We start from the raw sequence: 18872 nt of genomic DNA on the forward strand, positions 1-18872 counted from the left end.
AAGACCCAGGCACCGGTGGTCCCCAAAATCCGCCTCGGTGCCTGTGGGAGAGGGGGAGGGCAGGCGAACCCCAGCAGGCCTGATACTCAGGGTTAAGTACTTGCCTAGCTTAGTAAGTTTGCGTATCTGAGCGCACACTGTCCGTTTTTATAGTGACTTTTGCAGTTAAGTTTGAAGGCAGCTCCACGGGAGTTTCCTAAGGCTGACCTGACATTTGGTTTACACAGGGATCTCCCCCAGAGTCTCCTTTCTCAGGGCCGCTGATGCCGCCCTTTCTGTTCTAACATTCGATCCTACTTGTCGCAAATGTCCCGGTGTTTCCAACACCGGTGTCCACAAGGAGTAAACAATTCATTTAAGAAATCGTTTATATCAGTAAGCACTTCGTGTTGTGAGTAGGAAAAGCAGCTGCTCGAGAGTGCATAATCGAGGCGATGGCTTTTCGGATGGATGTCTGGCAGCCAGGTGGGCATCAGGGTAGTTTTGTTCCACATGCGGCATCAGGAGCGTAGCTCTGGTGCTCTGGTTCTCGGGCTTTCCCATCCTGGGCCGGCCTCGTCCTCAGGCTGGCTTCCCTCAGGGTTCCCTGGTGGTTTCCAGCACATTGTCTCAGACACGTCCCGGTGGACGCAGACCTCTTGACAGTGACACGAAGGCCCGAAGCTTCATTCTGTGGGCTCACCCACGAACAGATTGCCGTGACCAGAGAAACTCCGTGTGCGCATGGGCCTAGATCTGGGTCTCTCCCTCATCCCTGAAATCGTGGCAGTGGCCCAGGGCCCGAGCTGCTGTGTGCCTGCCGTGGCCGTGGGGGTCATTCCGTCCAGACCAGAGTCCAGGGGAAGAGGGAGGATACAGAGAAGGCAGCCCCATGGCGTCATGCCACAGCGGGTGGACGGGGCTTAGAATGGCGTGGCCGCCCCGGCTTTAATCAGCGTGAGGTCTTGCTGCATGTGGCCCTTCCTTTGGGAAATGCCGTCAGTACCATGGTGACCAGGAGGGCCCTCAGTCCCCTCTGTCATCGTCTGTACTCCCTTAACCCAGCCACAGGGCAGGGGCAGGGGCAGCAGGGGGTCAGCCAGGGGCGCCCCCAGGAGCTGAGAGACGCAGCCTCACGTGGTGGTGACTGTGTGTGTGTGTGGTCAGGAGGGGCGTGGGGAAGCTCGTCGCCTCTCCGGCCCTTCTGGGGGCTCATACCAGCAGCTGTTGTCTCCACGCCCCTGTGCTTCCTTCTGTCGTATCCCCTGCGTCGTCCTCGGTCCACGCTCTGCTGGCATCCTACCCTGCTGGTTGGGGGAGGCCGTCCACCTCTTCCTGCTCCGTGTTCCCATGCCCGGCCCTGTGCTCTCCTGGAACAGTGCAGGGCAGGGAGCGGAGGGGTGAGGCAAGGAGCGGCAGCTCCCATTTCACTCATTGCCACCTCGTCCCTGAAAGTGGGATGGGAGGGGGGAAACTGAGGCCCGGGACAGGGACGGGCCCCAGCAGCACTCGTTCTACAGCAGGTCCCGCGCACCTGGGCGCAGTTCCTGAAGGAGCTGAGGATGGGGGTGCAGCCCCGAGCAGGGGTGAGCTCCCCGCATGCTGGAGCTGACATTCTAGGGCCACCAGGCAGCAGCGCACAGGCTAGAGAAGCCTGAGACACGGGGTTAGGCCGCGGGGGAGCGCATGGCGGCGGGAAAGCCGCAGAGCCAGCAGAGGTGCGAGGCCCGTTCAGGCTGGGTGGTCAGCAAGGCCGCTCAGGGGCGGACATCTGACAGAGGCCCGAAGACGCCGGGGGACCTTTAGCAACGCGGGTGAGATCCCCCCGAAGGGCCCAGAAGAGGGGATCCGAAGTTCACCACCGATCCTTATCATAAGGGGGCGGCGGGAGCACCTGTCACTATAGTTAGTGTGTGTCGAGCACCGCGCACGTGCCCAGGACGTGACGCAGACACAGGTGTTCTCTCCACGTCATCCGGTGCGCAGGTGGGGAAGCCGAGGCTCAGGGAGGCTCAGAGGCTCGAGTAGATCGCACAGCCCGGACGTGAGGGCGCCGGGGGCGGTGTGTGGGCTGCATCCTGGCAGAGCCTGCACCCTGACCCCATGCAGGCCGCCCCCACGGTTACCAGCCCCTCACACAGCCTTCACCAGACGCCCGAGAGGAAGACAAATTGTATTTTCATCATTTTATATAACTTCCTGGAGTCATCAGAATGAGTTCGTACTTGGACGAATGTAGAACAGAACACAGGACTCCATACTCAAAGCGAGCACCTGCTGTTACGGTCACCGTCCATGAGAAGCAAGCCCTCACTCCGTAAGTGAAGGCGAGGGGGCAGAATAATGGAGCCAGGAGGAACGGAGGCCCTGAAGCCAGACTGCCTGGGTTCAAATCCAGACTCTGCCCTTGCTGTGTGACTCTGGGCAAGTTTCTTAATCTCTCTGAGCCCGTTTCCTGGTAATACCAGTCCTCACCTTGTGCATTAGTTGTGGGGAATAACTGAGAGGATGTATGTACACCACGGAAAACAGTGCTGTGGACTGAATGGTTTGTGTCCCCTTGAGAGGTAATAGGAACATTCTGTATACATTTGTTCCTCGCACGGAGCTCCTGAGTCTCTTGGAATTTCCTTGCTGATACTGTGTCTTTTCTTCTGATGAGGTGACTCTGGGTGGGCCCCTGGAGACACAAAGCCATGATTAGAAGCTGGGATTTTCAGTCCCCCACCCACCCCTTCTCTAGCAAGGGGAGAGAGGCTGGAAATGGAGTTAGTGATTGGCCCTGCCCAGGTGAGGAAGCCTCCACAAAATCCGGAAAGCACAGCATTCAGAGAGCTTCCCCTTGGTGAACACATCCACATACCGGGAGGGCCCCCTCTCTTGGCATCTGTCTTCTTCACTAGAGTGAGGGCAGAGCTGTGGATCTGCTCAATTTTGCTCACTGTTGTTTCCCCAGGACTTGTAACAGTGCCTGGTACACACAGTAGGCACTCGGTAAATGCTGAATGAATGGGTCAAGGATAGCGCTCAATAAATGCTAGCCAGCTGGATTATGAATAAGCAAGTGAGTCTTCCCAGGCCCCAGGCCATTCCACTCCAGACCTAACACAGTTCCTGGAGACCTGGCTGCGGCTTGTGTCCCTTCGTCCCCGGGGGAGGCAGGGTGAGCGGGTTGAGGATCTGTGGGTTTGAATCCTCTCAGTGGGCCGCGGGGCACATGGGGGCTGCCAGTTGTTTGGTACCTGCCCTGGGGGGTTGGGGGGCTGAGGACAGCCCAACAGAACCTAATAGAGTAGGTTGTTGGGGTGTGGGCGCTCTGGATGGGTTGTTTGGCATTTGAAAAGCATATTTACAGATGAGTTGTTTCCTGTCTCTAGGAATTAGCTAGCTCTGGGAGGGGCGGTCTCTCCAGTGCCAGGAGGCCCCAAGAGGTCAAAGCGGCAGAAAATAAAAGGCATGGTGACTACATCATTGACCTAGCCAGAGCCAGTCTCCCTCGCTCAGCCTCAGCAGGGGCTGGACAAGGCTCCCCGCAGACCTCTGGGGCCTCTGGCCAAGCAGCAGCATGCGGACGATGTGGCCAGAGGGAGGTGGCCCTTCTGCTCTACCTGCCTAGACACTGCCCCACTGTTGGGGACCCCACCGGGACCTCAGGGACCCCACACACCTGCCCCAGAATATGAGGAAGGGGTCTCCTGGATCAGCCAGATCCCCCTCACAGCCCCGGTTCCTGGCCTGGGAGTGGTCACACCGGGAGCTCAGAGATTGGGGAGAAGGAGGCTGGTCCTGCAGAAACCCAGCGAGGCAGTGGCGAGGCTTCCAGGCAAAGCAGGAATGTCTTGGAATCTTTGGAATTACAGAAGAACGATCCTTTCTCACATCACAGACTAATCACTGCTCCCACCCAACCCTGCCGTGAACCCCAACACCCTGGATGGGATGCCTGTGAACATAAGGTACTCTGAGTCAAGCAGGCGCATTATCCAGTACAAACCTCACCCACAACCTTAATATTTTAGTATTTTATTATTGATAATAATTATGCTCTATTTTGTCAATAATAAATTATAAACAATAAATATAATATATAATATAAATATAATTATGCTCTATTATTATCAATAATAAAATATTTATTAGGAAATAACTAGTATCCAGACTGCTATTATTATCCCACTTTTCCAAAGGAGGAAACGGAGGCTCGGGGGACTAATACTTTGCTTGACATCAGGGAGCTGAAAAGACAGACTTTCTTTGTGCAACGTTTGTTTTTTAAATGGTACCCAACTTCCATATTTATTTAAGAAATGCTCTTTGGGCCAGAACACGGACAACCTATGTGTGGGGGAAGAACCACACGGGACCCCGTGGCCTGTGGCCTGGGTCATGTGGTTGGCAGCGTGATGAGGTTTGCTGCGGGGTCAGCGGATCCCGGATACTGCTGCTGGCCCCCACACTTACTGGGTAGTGATTGCTGAGCTCCTTTGGTCCCTCCTTGTCTGTTAAACAGAGATGGTACCTGACCTCCCATGAGGGTGGAGGTGATGGCTGAGGTCACGGACCTGGGGCAGCATGCACTAAATGCAGCAAACAACCCCAAAGGCCTGGGACCTTACTCCTCACAGCCAGTTAGGAGGAGGATGGGCTTCCTGGGGGCTCCCTCCACGCTCTTGCACCACTGCTCCTGGAGATGCCCGTGAGTGGGGATCCAGAGGACAGGTAGGGGAAGGGCAAGTGGCAAAGACTCAGCCATTTCTGAACACACCCCTCTCTCACTTTCTACAGGTGAGGGGTAGTCCGTGTCCCCCCGCCGTGGATGCCAGTGGGAAATGCAGTCTCTGACAGGACAGCTGTGTTCCCGGACCAACTCCACACTGTGAAGTAAGGGTTGCTGGCCCTCCCCGCCACCCACACAAAGCACAGGGGGTGCTCAGGTAATGCTTGCGCATACCATGTAGACGTCAGCTACAGTTACGAAAGGTCAAACTTTTAGCCATTTGGGGATGTCATAGATTGAACATGTCCCCCCAGATTTAGATGTTGAAATCCCAATACCCAGTCACTTCAAAATGTGACTGTATTTGGAGACAGGGCTTTAAAGGGATCATTGTGGTTAAATGAGGTCATTTGGGTGGGCCCTAATCCTATGGCTGGTGTCTTTGGAAGGAGAGAGAGACACCAGGGCCTCACACAGGGCTGCCATATGCAAGCCCAGGAGAGTAGCCACAGGAAAAACCAACCCTGAGGACACCTCAATGTCAGAATTCCAGCCTCTGGAACCGTGGGAAAATAGATTTCTGTTGTTTAAGCCCCCCGGTCTGTGGTGCTTTGCTATGGTAGTGGGAGCAAACCGATGCAATGAATAGAGCTACAAAAAGCTCCCGCTGGGCAAACTTCCCTTGCCCGAGACACCCAGATCCTGCTGCAAACACGCAGCCACTGAACAGAGAATCATATTTATTCTATTCTGGACTAAGTACCAGGTACACGGGCAGCTGGTAGGATTCAGCACCAAGGACAGTGGCTGGTCCGGCCCACAGGAAGCCTTGAGATGAAAGAATGGAGCCATCCCATCTCAGCATCCCGCCACCTGATGTGGAGCCCCCCACCCAGAAGGGACCAGGGAGGGAGACCCTGCGACCAAGCAGGGACTTGCCCTAGATGGTGAAAGAGAGTCCAGAATTCCCACAGATTACTCTTGGCAAACTGTGTGTGAAGGCCTAGATGGAAAATATTTTACCCTTTGCGGGTCATAGGAGCTCTCTTCTCAGACTCTTTTCATTTCATTTTACAACCCTTCCAAAAGGTAAAAACCATTCTTGCCTTGCGGGCCGTGCGAAAGCATGTCCAGCTCTGTGGGCTGTGGCTTCTCAACCCCTGGTCTGATCTCCTCGCTGGGACTGGCAAATTCACCACGGTGACAGCAGAGCATGAAGCCGACGCACGCCCTGTATGAAGCAGGCCCTGCTGTCACCTGTCTTTCCCAGATGCTCAGGAATGTGGCACCAGCCTTATGGGCATCTCTTGAGGTCCCTAAGTTAAGCCTAAAGAGAAAGAAGGCTGAAACTTGGCCATCAGGCCCATCACACGAGGCTCAGTTGTTGGTTAGCTGGGAGGAAGGCCTGCTGCCTGAGCTGGGCCCGCGCGGGGCCGCCTCCCCGGCCAGGTGGGTCTTCTGGTGGCAGGTGAGATTCCCGATGCGCCTGAAGGCCTTGCCGCACGCCTGGCACGCCTGGCACTCGTAGGGCTTCTCCCGGGTGTGAATTCTGCGGTGCGCCGTCAGCGAGGGCTGGTGCCGGAAGGCCTTCCCGCACTGCGCGCGCCGATAGGGCTTCTCTCCCGTGTGGATCCTGCCGTCCCGGACCAGGGTGGACTTGCGCACGAAGGCCCTGCCGCACACGCCGCACCGGAAGGGCCTCTCGTCGCTGTGGATGGCCTGGTGCTGGGACAGGAAGGACATCTTCCGGGAGCTGCGCCCGCACTCGCCGCAGCGGTAGGGCTTCTCGCCGGTGCGGATCCTCCGGTGGATGGAGAGGTGCGCCTTCCGGCTGAAGGCCTTGCCGCAGGCGGCGCCGCGGAAGGGCCTCGCGCGGGTGTGGATCCTCTCGCGCAGGATGAGCGCGGACGACTTGGTGAAGCGCTTCCCGCACTGCGGGCGCGGGTACGCCTTTTCGCCGGTGCGCGTCTTCCGGGGCTCCGCCAGCGTCATGCTCTGCGCGATCGCCTTGCCGCACTCGCTGCACTTGAGAGGCCGCTCGCCCGTGTGTGTGCGGGGGTGGGTGAGCGGGTCGGATGTCTTGCGGAAGGCCTTCCCGCACACGCGGCACTGGTGGGGCCTGGCGCCCGCGGGGGCCCGCTGGTGCCCGGGCAGGGACGAGCGCTTGGTGAAGCGCTTGCCGCACTCGCCGCCCGCGAAGGGCTTGTCCAGGGCGTGCGCGCGCTGATGCTGCGCCAGCTGGGCCCGCTGCGCAAAGGCCTCCCCGCCCTCCCTGCGCACGCAGGGCTCCTCGCCGCCAGGGGCTCCCCGGGGGCCCTCCCAGGCGGGGTTCCGCGGGGCACAACCGTGGGGGCCCCTCCCTTCTGGAGTTCCTGGCTGGGCGGCTCTGGGCTGATGCTCTGCAGGGGCCCCTCCTGGAGGCCCCTGGGCCTCTCCCGCCCCGGAGCGCCAGAGGCGGCTCCCTCCCAGCTCTTCCAGGGCCAGCCCGGGGACGCTCCTGCAGGCAGGGCTTCCTGTGGGCCGTCCCTGTCAGGCCTGGATTCCAAATCTGAAAGAGACCCAAACCACGAATGTCACCCACGTAGCCTGCTCCCAGAGCGAGGAGAGGTGAGGGCTGGGAGCTAGGAAAGCCAAGAGAAGCCCCCTCAAGCACTTCCCAACGGTTCTAGAATAAGGCCTGATGCGCGGGTGCAGTGTTCCCTCCCCCCATTCATATGCTGAAATCCTCAACCCCAGGTGGTAATGTTAGAAGGTGGGGCCTTGAGGAGGTGAGTAGGTCAGGAGGGTGGAGCCCTCATAAATGGTCTTAGTGCCCTCCTAAAAGGGGCCCCAGAGAGTTCCTCCAGCCTGCCTCCCTGCGAGGACACAAGAAGTCACTGGCCGTGAACCCGCAAAGAGGGCCCTCCCAGAATGGTTGGTCTTACCTAGTGAGCTCAGGTTCTGCAAGGTCTCCAGCATCACATCTCTGTAGAGGTCCCTCTGAGCCGGCTCCCGCTGTTGCCACTCCTCCTGGGTGAAGTCCACGGCCACGTCTTTGAAGGTCACCAACTCCTGCAACCACGAATTCATCTGGTGCACCCAGGCCCGTGGGAAAGGTGGGGCAGGGAGCTGGCTTCAGTGGGTCATCCCCAGGAGGACCCCCTACACACCAGCCCAGCGCAGGGCACATAGTAGGTACTCAAGAGACATCAGCTGAGATTATGATGACCATTATTATTACAGGGCTGGAGTTTGAGGCTGAGACCCTGGGTTTGATGATTCTTTACGAAGACACACAGGACTACATAAAATCATACTTGTGACTGCCCTGCCCCAGGTGTTGGGGAGACGGGCCCTGGAGGGGACTCAGGCGGTCAGGGGCTCATTCGACTCTCTGTCCACCCATGAGAAGGAGGGCGAGGGGATGACAGTACTCACCAGGGCCTCGTCAGCCAGCAGCTGGGCGGCCATCCCTTCACTGCCCACGGTGATGGGGGACTGGTGGCTGAGTCTGGGGGCTGCTGGGGTGAGGTGGAGGGAGCGAGAGAGAGGGAGACAGTGAGGAACTAGGCCTAGCTCTGCTCTACATGCACACACCCCCGTCCCCCTTTTCTCATCCACAGGAACACCCAGAGACAGCACAGGGGCTCACACCAGGCAGACACCCGCGGTGTGGTGGAAATGGGCAGTGGAGACATGTCTCCCAGGCAGGATCAGACCCAGGCCCGCGCTGCCTACACATCCCCACCCTCCCTGACCCAGCTCATGGGGCTCTTTCCTCCGTGCTGACCCAGACCTTGTTCACAAGTCTCCTTTGACACTTGTCACCCTGGGCTGAATTGATGGTGAGGCCACAGGAGCCAGATACCTGGGTTCAGATCCCAGCTCTGCCACTTACCCGCTGTGTACCTTTGGGCAAGTGACTTAACCTCTGCCTGCCTCAGTTTTGTCATCTGGAAAATGAGGATAAGGTACCCACCACACAGGGTCCTTACGAGGTTTCAAGAGGTGAGTATAAGCAAATCCCTTAAGGTAGCACGTGCCATATGGTAAGAATGTAGAAACGTTTTCATTTAATTTTTTTAAAGATTTTATTTTTTTTATTTATTTTTTATTTTTAAAGATTTTATTTATTTATTTGACAGAGAGAGACAGTGAGAGAGGGAACACAAGCAGGCAGAGTAGGAGAGGGAGAAGCAGGCTCCCCGCCGAGCAGAGAGCCCGATGTGGGGCTCGATCCCAGGACCCTGGGATCATGACCTGAGCCGAAGGCAGAGGCTTAACGACTGAGCCACCCAGGCGCCCCAAAGATTTTTTTTTTTTTAAGTCATCTCTACACCCACCGTGAGCCTTGAACTCACGACCCTCAGATCAAGAGCCACATGCTCTACTGGGAGCCAGGCACCCTGTTTTAATTTTATTTAATTATCACCATCTGTATATATAACATCCCCCCCTTAACTGGGATTCCTTTTATTCGCCTTTATCCCAGGACTCTGCATAGGATTTGGTCTACAGCAAGCTTCCCTATTTTATTATGGTCAGATACACATAACATAAAATTTACCATTTTACCATTTAAAGTGTACAATTCATCGGCATTGGTAGCACATTCACGCTGTTGTACAACCATCAGTTCTGTCTAGCTCCAAACCAAAACACTTTCATCACCCCAAAAGGAAACCTTGTACCCCCGAAGCAGCCCCTCCCCACGCCCTCCCTCCCCCAGCCCCTCGCAGCCACCAGTCTGCTTTCTGTCTGCATGGATTTGCCTGCTCCAGAAATTTCCTATAAACGGAATCCTACACTGCATGGCTCTGTCTGGCTTCTTTCACTGAGTGTGAGGTTTCCAGGGTTCACCTATGTGATCGAGTGTATCGGGGCTTCACTCCTTCTCACGGCCGTATAATATTCCACTGTGTGAACAGACTGTTGCGATCCGTTCATCTGCTCATGGACGTTTGGGTTGTTTCCCCCTTTTGGCCATTGTGAGTATTGCCGCTGTGAATATTCATGGTCAAGTGTTTATTATCTGAATCCCTGTTTTCAATTCTCTGGGGTGTATACCCGAGTGGAATTGCTGGGTCATGGGGGAATTCTGTGTTCAACTTTTCAAGGAACCACCAAACTGATTTTCCACAGCAACAATGGGCCTTAAATTAGAAGAAACTCTGAATATACAAAAGTGGAGGAGACAAGGGTCTTTTAGGTCATCTGGGGCCACAGGGTCTCAGAATCTGCATTTTTAACTGGTCCTCTTCCTCACCAGGGACCCTGACATGGCTCCAGCTTCCCCTTCAAACTCTTGTGATCCCAAATCCCAATCTGTAAAAATAGAAAACGGAGCCCAGCAGCAACCTCTGGGTGTTTACTTCTTTCTTTCTTTCTTTCTTTTTCTTTCTCTTTCTTTCTTTCTTTCTTCTTTCTTCCTTCCTTCCTTCCTTCCTTCCTTCCTTTCTTCCTTTCTTTTTCTTTCTTTCTTTCTTTTCTTTCCTTCTTTCCTTCCTTCCTTCCTTCCTTTCCTTCCTTCCTTCCTTTCTTTCTTTCTTTCTTTCTTAAGATTTTATTTATTTATTTGAGAGAGAGAGCGAAAGAAAGAGTGGTGGGGGGAGGGGCAGAGGGAGAGGCAGACTCCCCGCTGGGCAGGGAGCACGACACAGGGCTCCATCCCAGGACCCTGAGATCATGATCTGAGCCAAAGGCACGTACTTAACCGACTGAGCCACCCAGGTGCCCCTGGGTGTTTATTTCTAAATGATATACAAGTACAACAGTACAAAACATGGTATATTATGATACAAAATAGAGACTATATATATAAAATATGTACTCTCTATGCATAGTACTAAATACCAAAATATACAGGTGTATAAGGTACACACATACACACATTATATATATATACATATATATATACCATACTTACAAGTATATCAGATACACACATACTCTAAAGACCATATTACCATATGTGTCTGTGAGACATAATCACACAGTAAATGCCATATGTACGCATATATAACATATATATGCACTGATATACATGACCTGTATATAAGAGGTATGGGTACTAAGTATCACATATACATTGTATGTGGTCCAATCACACACTAAATACCACATATACCTATATATACGTGACCTTTTTATCTGTGTGCTGTGGTACCAAGTACCGTATATACCCGTATATGGCATGGAATCACGCACACTAAACACTGCATATACACGTGTGTAGGACATATGTAAACTGATTATACATATATCATTGTTCTGAATACCATATGCATGGGCATGTAAACGGTTTACCACATAAACATGTATATAAGGTGTATAAACACTACCATAGATACTTACAAATAAGGTGTATATATGTACATATACTAAATACTGTATTTACATTTATAGGTGTATATGTACACGCACATTAAATACCGTAAATACCTAATACACAAAACTACCCCAATACCGTATATATGTGTATGCCACTAAATACCATATTTCAATGACTCCAACAGACCATACACTGAAAACAGGCAAGACTTTACCTAAGGGGGAAAAAGTCTGCAATTAAACCACAACATACCATCAGTGGTAAGACACATCCTACACATCCTATTTTCGGAGATGTTAAAATGGGAGGGAAATGTGAAAAATGCGTCTTAGAATTAAAGTTGAATTGCTGTCCTTCGTGAAACGACCTACGAACGCAAGCTCTCCCCCTGTCTGGCTTCACCCCGCTGCACGGCCTGGCACACCCCATGTCGGAGATCACTGTCCTGACACAGCGCAGACCCCGGGCCCAGGCTGCCTGGGCTGGACTCGCTGCCTGCCGCTCCCTAGCTGTGTGCCTGGGCGGGTCACTTAACTTGTTTGGTCATCTGGAAGGTGAGGGACCTAAGACCCCTACTCTGTAGGGTTGTTGTGAAGTTCCTAAGTGTGGTTATTAAGTTGCACTAATTCTCCCACCGTTGTGGGGGCGAGGAGGCGTTTCATTTTTGCGCCTCAGTTTCCACATCTGCAAATGGGGGGGAATCCTAGTGCGAACGGCACTGGGCTCCTGTGGGGTTCAAGGAGATAACACGGTGTCTCTCCGGTTTCCGCAGGCGTCCACATGAGCATCGCCCGGGAGTTCCAGAAGCCCCCGGCCCCCCAGAACCCTCCGATGAGCTCCGGGCGGCGCCGGCACCGTGGGAGGGGGACGCACGCTCCGGAGCAAGTGGACGCTCCGAAACTGCTGGCGGCAGCGCTGCCGTTACTATACCTCAACAACAGCAACAACGAGAGCGGCTCCGACGGATGGAGCTCCGCGCACCTCCCCGGCACAGGTGCTGTCCACACCCACTGTCCGGCGGGGAAACTGAGGCACGGAGGGGCGGGATTCAGAGCCCCTTCCGGGCCCCTCCCGCGATCCGGGGTGCGTGATCCTCCCCACGACGAAAACCTGGCGGACTAGTGAACCCGGCGGGCGGCGCGGACTCACCGGCGGCCACGGGGCGGCGGCTGGGCTCGGGCCGCGGTCGGTCCCGGCGAGCACACGGTCTGCGCCTGCGCGCCTCGCGGCTCCCGCTCCGCCCCTGCACCGCGAGGGACCGCGCCCCCCTCCGCGCTCCCAGAAGCCTCAGCGTGGGAGGAGACCGAGGGGAGGAGGAGGGAAGAGAAGGGGATGGGAATAGGGGAGGAGCTTGGAGGGAGGAGAGGGGTGAACTGGAGGGGAAGGGCTTGGAGGAAGGAGGGTAGAAGGGAGGAGGATAGGGAGGGAATGGGGGGGGGCTTGGAGGAGGGAGGAGGGCAGGAGGGAGGAGGACAGGGAGCGGAGGCGAGGAAGGGCTTGGATGGAGGAGGGGGAGAAACGGGAGTTTGGAGGGAGGCAGAGAGGGGAGGAGCTTTGAGAAAGGGGAGGAGGGAGGAGGAAAGGGGGAGGAGGCAGGGAGGGGCTTGGGTGGAGGAGTGGGGAGGAGGTAGGGGAAGGGCTTGGAAGGAGGAGGGAGGAGGAAAGGGAGGGGCTCGGAGGGAACAGGGAGGAGGGGAGGGAGGGGCTTGGAGGGCAGCAGGGGAGGATAGGGAGGGGAGGTGGGGCGGGGCCTGGAGGGGGCGTGGAGAAGGCAGCCGGGGAGGGGCTTGTGGGGAGGAGAGGAGGGGCGGTGCAGAAAGGAGGGGAAAGTGAAGAGAGGTGGAAGCGGGAGGAAAGCGACGTAGGATGGAGGGAAGGAGGAGAGGAGGGAAGGGAGCGTAGGGAAGACGACGGATGCGGAAGGAGGGGGCGGCAGGAAAGGACAGGACAGGACAGCTGTAGGAAAGCAGGGGGGGGAGGTGGGGTGAGAGGGAGGAGGAGCGGAGGGGGCAAGGGGGAGGAAGGAGGCGCTGGAAGGGCCGCGGGAAGGGGGGCTGGCGAGGAGCTCCGGGAGCGGAGGAGGTGGGCGGGGTGGGGAGCCGAGGGGGAGGGGTAAGAGGAAGATGAGGGAATGAAGAAGGGAAGGAAGGGAAACAGGGTCAACAATCCTGAAAAGAACGAGGAGGTGATGGGTTAGACCTGGGTGGGAGCAGGATCTCCGGCCCCGGGTGCGCCTGGGTTCGGATCCCGGCCAGGACTCGTTGGACCTCGCAGCCGCGGTTTTCTCACCGGTAAGGAGTTACGAGTAAGGGAACCTACCCCGCAGGGTTGCTCAGTGAGTTACACGAGTCCGTGCCCGCGGCGTTCTCAGAGGGGAGCTCTACGAGGACCCGCTAGATGAAACCCCACAGCAACGACACCACCAACAGCAAGACCGCACTCCCGGCTGTTCATTAAATGCCAGGGACTGTTCCAAGCACTTGGCGGGGGTTAACCACTGCATCCTTACCGCGTGTCTCTCAGGTGCGCCTCTTGCCGTATACCTGGATGACTTTGCTGCTGTCACTGATGGGGCGCGTGCTATGTGCCAGGCCCCCTGAGAGACTCTGGACACCATATAATGTCCTTTAACTGCAGGAGGAGGAGGCTTAGGTGTAATGAATTTGGGAAAGGCCACAGGACAGGGTCAGCAAGATGCGGGTAGCATGTGGTTGTGTTTTTGTCTCTACTTGGATCTAAGCTAGAAAATCCTGGAATTTGCGGAGAACCGATGGGCAGAGCCGAACTCACCTGCCCTGGAGGCTCTGCCTACCGCCCCACGGGCACCCGAGTGGTCCTACAATACCTCTTCCCAGGAACTGGTGTTTGTTTGTTTGTTCTGTTTTGTTTTGTTTTTCATTGTTCTTTCTCTTCTCTGCCCCTTGGCTGCCTTTCCCTTTTCCTTTTAAATTTTTCTCGTTTTGGATATTAAAAATGGCACTTTTTTTCTTTTCTTTTCTTTTTTTGCAGCACCTGCTATCAAGAGCCAGACTCTGTTTTCCCAGTCCTTGAATCTGTGCTGTCTGTGTGGCTTGCTTTGACCAATAGAATGTGGCAGAAACGATGCCGTAGGATTTTGCAAGTTAGATCTTCTGATTCTGTGGGTTTTTTTCCCCCCACACCACCAAGCAATTCTCTGACACTAGCTGGGTGTTGGAGACCCTATCTACCTAGAGGAGGTGCCAGTTTGAAATAGCTAACTGGTGTATCTTCCCAAAGTAATTTCCCTGTTCGCACTCTCACTGCCAATGTGTAAGAATGCCTGTCTTAATTACTGCCCTGCCCATCATGGGCTGTGGCCATGAGCTCCCGAATTTTGGGATCTTAACTACATGGAAGAAGGTCAAAGTGTGAGAAGGTCAAAGTGTGTGTGGGGGGGGGTGGCGGTGAAGACTGCTCATTGTCCACCAGTATCTTGTTTCAAGTTCTTCCACAGTGTTAGAACCCCTAAGTTTTAGCTGCATTTCCCAGACTCCCTTGCAGCTAAGTGTGGCCTTGTGACTAGGTTCTGCCCATCGAGGCGCCTCTGGTGGGCCCAGGTGAGAGCTTTCAGGCAGTGCACTGCTGCATTCAGATTCTGGGCTTGCCACTCCCTTGTTAAGGAACCTAGGGAAAGTGACTTAATTTCTTTACAGCTTAGTTTCTTCATCTGTACACTGGGGATAAGGGATAGTATCTACCTTACAGTGTTGTTGTGAAGGACAAATGGAGTCGTACGGCGAAGCATTTAGAGCAGGTCTTGGCACATAGGCTCTCTTCCGTGTGGTCACATTATCATTATAATAATTTTATTATCACCTCCTAAGGTTGATGTAAGGTTTAAGTGCAACCCCGCTCCATGCCTATTATCGGAACAAGTCTCCCTAGTGTTTATTGGTCTCTCAAGACCAGGGAGAAATATTGGGAGGGGATTATATCCATCCATGTACCATCCATCTACCACCCACCCCCCCAGCACCACCACTCCGGGGAGAGGAGGCGGTCAATGGATTTTCCATTTCCTTCATCATGGATACTCACTTGCCCTGTAAATATTTCCCAAAGCATGGACATTCATAAGAAGAATCTTCCTTTTGCCCAAGTTTCTTTAAAGAACTGCCTATGGGGATGGGATGTTTACTTAAGGGTGATCACCTGCTTCACAGAGAGGGTGAGAGGTGGGAAAGAAGTGGAGGAGAAGGAGAGGCAGGTGCGAAGGTGGCATTTTTTCACTGCCGAATTTAATGTCACACAGGGAAGTTGGTGTGAGCAGAGGTGTGTGGAAAGGGGGAGGAGATACTTGGGTCAAGAAGGAGCCTGAGTTTTTTTTTTTTTTTCTTCTTCTTTCCTCCTTAGCGGTGGGAGAGAGGCCATCTAAGAAATAAGAAAGTGGATGCCTAATACAGGAAAGTACTTTGATTTACTGCATCCGCTGATAAGCAGGGACCTCAAGGGACAGAGGCTTCAGGGTGAGCTGGGAGTCATTCCTTCGAGAAATATCTGAGCACCTCCTCTGTGCCAGACACGTTCTAGGAGCTGGGAGTTCAGCAGTGAGCAAACCAAGGCTCCTTGTCTTATGGGTCCACTAGTGCTAATTTCTGAGTGCGATCAGAGGTAATGAGGGGGAGAGTGAGGGGAGGCTGCTTTGGCTTTGGAGTCAGGGAGGATCTCTCTGAGAAGGTGACATTTGAGCAGAGCCTTGATGAGCAAATATACGTAGTAGCAGCATGATTTCTGTACAGGTTATTAATCTATTGAGATGCTTCTGTGAAAGCTGGTAAATAGTTGACGGGAGGCTCCTGACCCTACTGCCTTGTCCCGTCCTAGAGATCGCCAAAAGGGTGCTAGCTGTCCATGATTAAAGTACTTAGATTAGCTCCTACTGCTATGCAGGTTGCTGATTTATTGAAATTCTTTAGTGGGAGAGACAGAACAGAGGTACTGACCCTATCTTACCTGAAACTGGGACCCTCATGTTTCCTTTCAAAAAAGTAATGATGGAATTATATAAGCCTACAGGGTAGAATAGAAAATAAGACAGTGTGCCTCCCGTGCATTTATTGCTCATATTTCTTTTTTTAGCATGTAGGGACATGACTTTTATTTTAAAAGTAATTTTTAAAAAGATTTATTTATTTTTAGAGAGAAAGTGAGCAAGCAGGGCAGAGGGGCAGAGAGAGGGAGAAAGAGTCCTAAGCAGACTCCGGACTAAGCGCAGAGCCCGACTTAAAAAGTAGTTTTTAAGCCACCATACATCTCGTGTCGACATTGTGTCCAGTTCTTTTTTTCATTTTATCCTAATCCTTTAACAGTTTACCTACCTTTGTACTTTATTTCTCATTATTCACTAAAGAGCTTATTTGATACAAAACTCAAAGGAAACAAAAGAATATATGACAAAAAAAGCAAGGTCTGTCTTCAAACACTGGGTTCTCTTATGGCAACCATTACTTGGGAGCCTTCAAGAGATGTTGTCCATGTACATACACCCACCCCCCCATCTCATCGGATCCTAACAGGGCCAGCAAAGAAGGGAATCAAATGGTAGGACTGTCTTTCCCTTAGCTGGTGGTCGACATCCAAGGGAGGGTTTCCACGGTAATCAACCATCTTTTACAGATGGAAAGAAAAGACAGGTTGGCTGCCCACGAATGGATCTGGGATCCTCTCTGGGGGAAGAGGACTGCTGTGGAGACCCAGAACAAAGACTGAACAAAGTAGACACAGCCAGCCATGGCCCAGCCCCCCTCCCCTCAGTAATGGACAATCCTGGGGTGAGCCTGGGGAGGGGAGGCACCTCTCCTGGTGTTGAAGAACCTCCAGAAATAGTCTGCCCCATGAAGCAGGACAGGGGCAGGCTCTAGAGCCAGTCTCTCAGGTCTGAATCACAAGTCTGAGATTTACTGGTTGTGTGAGCCAGGTGACTCAGTTTAATAGCTATCAGAAGGTGTTGGGAATCAGGGGTGAGCAAGATCATTCACATCCCATCTCTTGGAGGGGGACTCACCTTCTCCAAATCCCTTTTTAAATAGTATTATTTTATTTTATTTCTGGACAGTTAATAAGTAAACACATTTTCTTTGTCAAAGGTCAAAACATATTAAGCAAGACTTCCTGCTGATCTCACTTCATCAACCCTAGCCCTCTGCTCTAGAGGTGAGTAACTGGTGGTTTTGGGGTGCACTGGGAGGGTGCTTTTTTTTAATGTTTTATTTATTTATTCATGAGAGTCAGAGAGAGAGAGAGAGAGGCAGAGGCAGAGGGAGAAGCAGGCTCCCCGCCTAGCAGGGATCCCGATGCGGGACTCGATCCCAGGACCCTGGGATCACGACCTGAGCCAAAGGCAGACGCTTAACCATCTGAGCCACCCAGGCACCCTGGAAGGGTGCTTTTTGTTCTCATGTACAGATGCGTCTGTGCCCATAGAAACAGGTGCAATTTTTGTGTGCATATCTGGGAATGCATTGATTTTAAGCTTCACTTTCCTTATCTATAGAACGATATCCATAGAACAATGGCTAATATTACCCATCCCATAATAACAATGCCAAATATATATAGGTCTTTTACTATATGCTATTATTACTGAATAAGTTGTAATAAGTATATATACGCTATTATTACTGAATAAGTTGTAATAATTAAATCTATGTATCATATTTCTTTGATGCTAAAGTGCACTTTTTTTTTTACATTCTAACATCTCTGACTTTAAAATATGCCTTCATATTGTCAGTATTTTAGGATTTTAACTTTTTATCTTGTAAGCAGTGCATGTGGGAGCAAAACTGTCACATTCATGGCATACCGTAGTCAGGAAGAAAAATTAGTTTGCACCCTGAGATTAACCAAATCTAACAGGGCCTCCCTGTCTAGTCCTGATCCCCCAATCATAAAATACTTCTGTAAACCTGTAATCCGTGGTAAAAAACTTAATCCCTGAGTTTTGCCATGCTGAGACTTGAAGATATGTCTTCTGGCTGTGATCCTCATTTATTTATTTTTATTTATTTTTATTTTTTTAAAGATTTTTATTTATTTATTTGAGAGAGAGAATGAGATAGAGAGAGCATGAGAGGGGGGAGGGGCAAAGGGAGAAGCAGACTCCCCGCTGAGCAGGGAGCCCGATGTGGGACTCGATCCCAGGACTCCGGGATCATGACCTAAGCTGAAGGCAGTCGCTTAACCAACTGAGCCAACCAGGCGCCCTGTGATCCTCATTTAACACAACTACTGGTGTTTGATCATGAATGAACAAATGTAACCTCGATAAACTTGCTAATCTTGTGAGCCTTTTCTCTTAAACACCAGTCGTGTTTTAAATTTGCCAAGCCTTTACATACACATCTATGCATCCATAGAAAATATCCGACATTGTTTTATATGTTTTTGGGTTTTCATATGAGTGATATCAGACTGTGTCTGTGGTTTTCCAGCTTGCTTTTTTTCCATGCAGTGATGTGTCTTCAAGATCTTTCCATATCAGTCCCCAAAGATCTATTTTGTTCTGTAAAATGAAGGTAAGAACATTACCCAACTAACAGCATGCAGGAGGGCGTGTATTTCTCTAAGCAGACTTGGCAACTCTGCCATTTTTCTGTTTCACCCCAGAGGGCCTCCCCACCCCCACCCAAGTGACTAAATACTTCAAGGTTTTAGGCAACTAGGTGCATTTTCTCACTTCAATCATCTGTCTTTTCCCCTGCAGAATAAACTGAAGAATTCTCAATAGTAACGAAATAAGAAGGTCTTTGGTGACAGATTGCCCTGGGTTAAATTCTGGCTCTTTACAAGTTGAATTTGGGTCTTTTCCAAGAGATCTGAGGCTTCCAAATGATCACTCTCTGG

The 18872-nt window shown here is 52.5% G+C and overlaps 2 protein-coding genes across 12 annotated transcripts in view; one reads left to right on the forward strand and one right to left on the reverse strand.

The window, feature by feature from the left end:
• Positions 1–77: 77 nt before the first annotated feature.
• Positions 78–12713, reverse strand: LOC123855121 (zinc finger protein 79-like). 5 transcript variants are annotated; one of them, XR_010408027.1, is made up of 5 exons: positions 11937–12075; positions 8114–8196; positions 7621–7747; positions 5803–7244; positions 78–2659 (listed from the first exon to the last, which is right to left on the reverse strand). XR_010408027.1 is itself a non-coding variant. In XM_054511706.2 (4 exons), exon 4 carries the CDS (start codon positions 6686–6688, stop codon positions 6074–6076), a length of 615 nt encoding a protein of 204 aa, XP_054367681.1. In that variant the 5' UTR covers positions 6689–7244; positions 7621–7747; positions 8114–8196; positions 11937–12075; the 3' UTR covers positions 4907–6073. The 5 variants fall into 5 exon arrangements, 1 of the variants encoding a protein (XP_054367681.1); XR_010408030.1 differs by lacking the exons at positions 5803–7244; positions 11937–12075 and adding an exon at positions 12156–12713 and having other exon boundaries at positions 8114–8193; XR_010408028.1 differs by lacking the exon at positions 5803–7244.
• SMIM17 (small integral membrane protein 17) overlaps positions 11870–18872 on the forward strand; it is a 25552-nt gene continuing 18549 nt past the window's right edge. Inside the window, exons 1-3 of one of the 7 annotated variants that reach the window (XM_064580569.1) lie at positions 13131–13529; positions 17114–17180; positions 18461–18544. The gene's annotated coding sequence lies outside the window, so the exon portion shown is untranslated. Of the gene's footprint in view, positions 12001–13130; positions 13530–17113; positions 17181–18460; positions 18545–18872 lie in introns of those variants that run through there. The other 6 variants (XM_064580567.1, XM_064580564.1, XM_064580566.1 and 3 more) reach the window with 6 other exon arrangements.

The sequence above is a fragment of the Mirounga angustirostris genome, unplaced genomic scaffold (assembly GCF_029215605.1).
Source record: "Mirounga angustirostris isolate CCGP_5_RB_7025 unplaced genomic scaffold, mMirAng1.0.hap1 SCAF_16, whole genome shotgun sequence".
Taxonomy (NCBI): Eukaryota; Metazoa; Chordata; class Mammalia; order Carnivora; family Phocidae; genus Mirounga; species Mirounga angustirostris.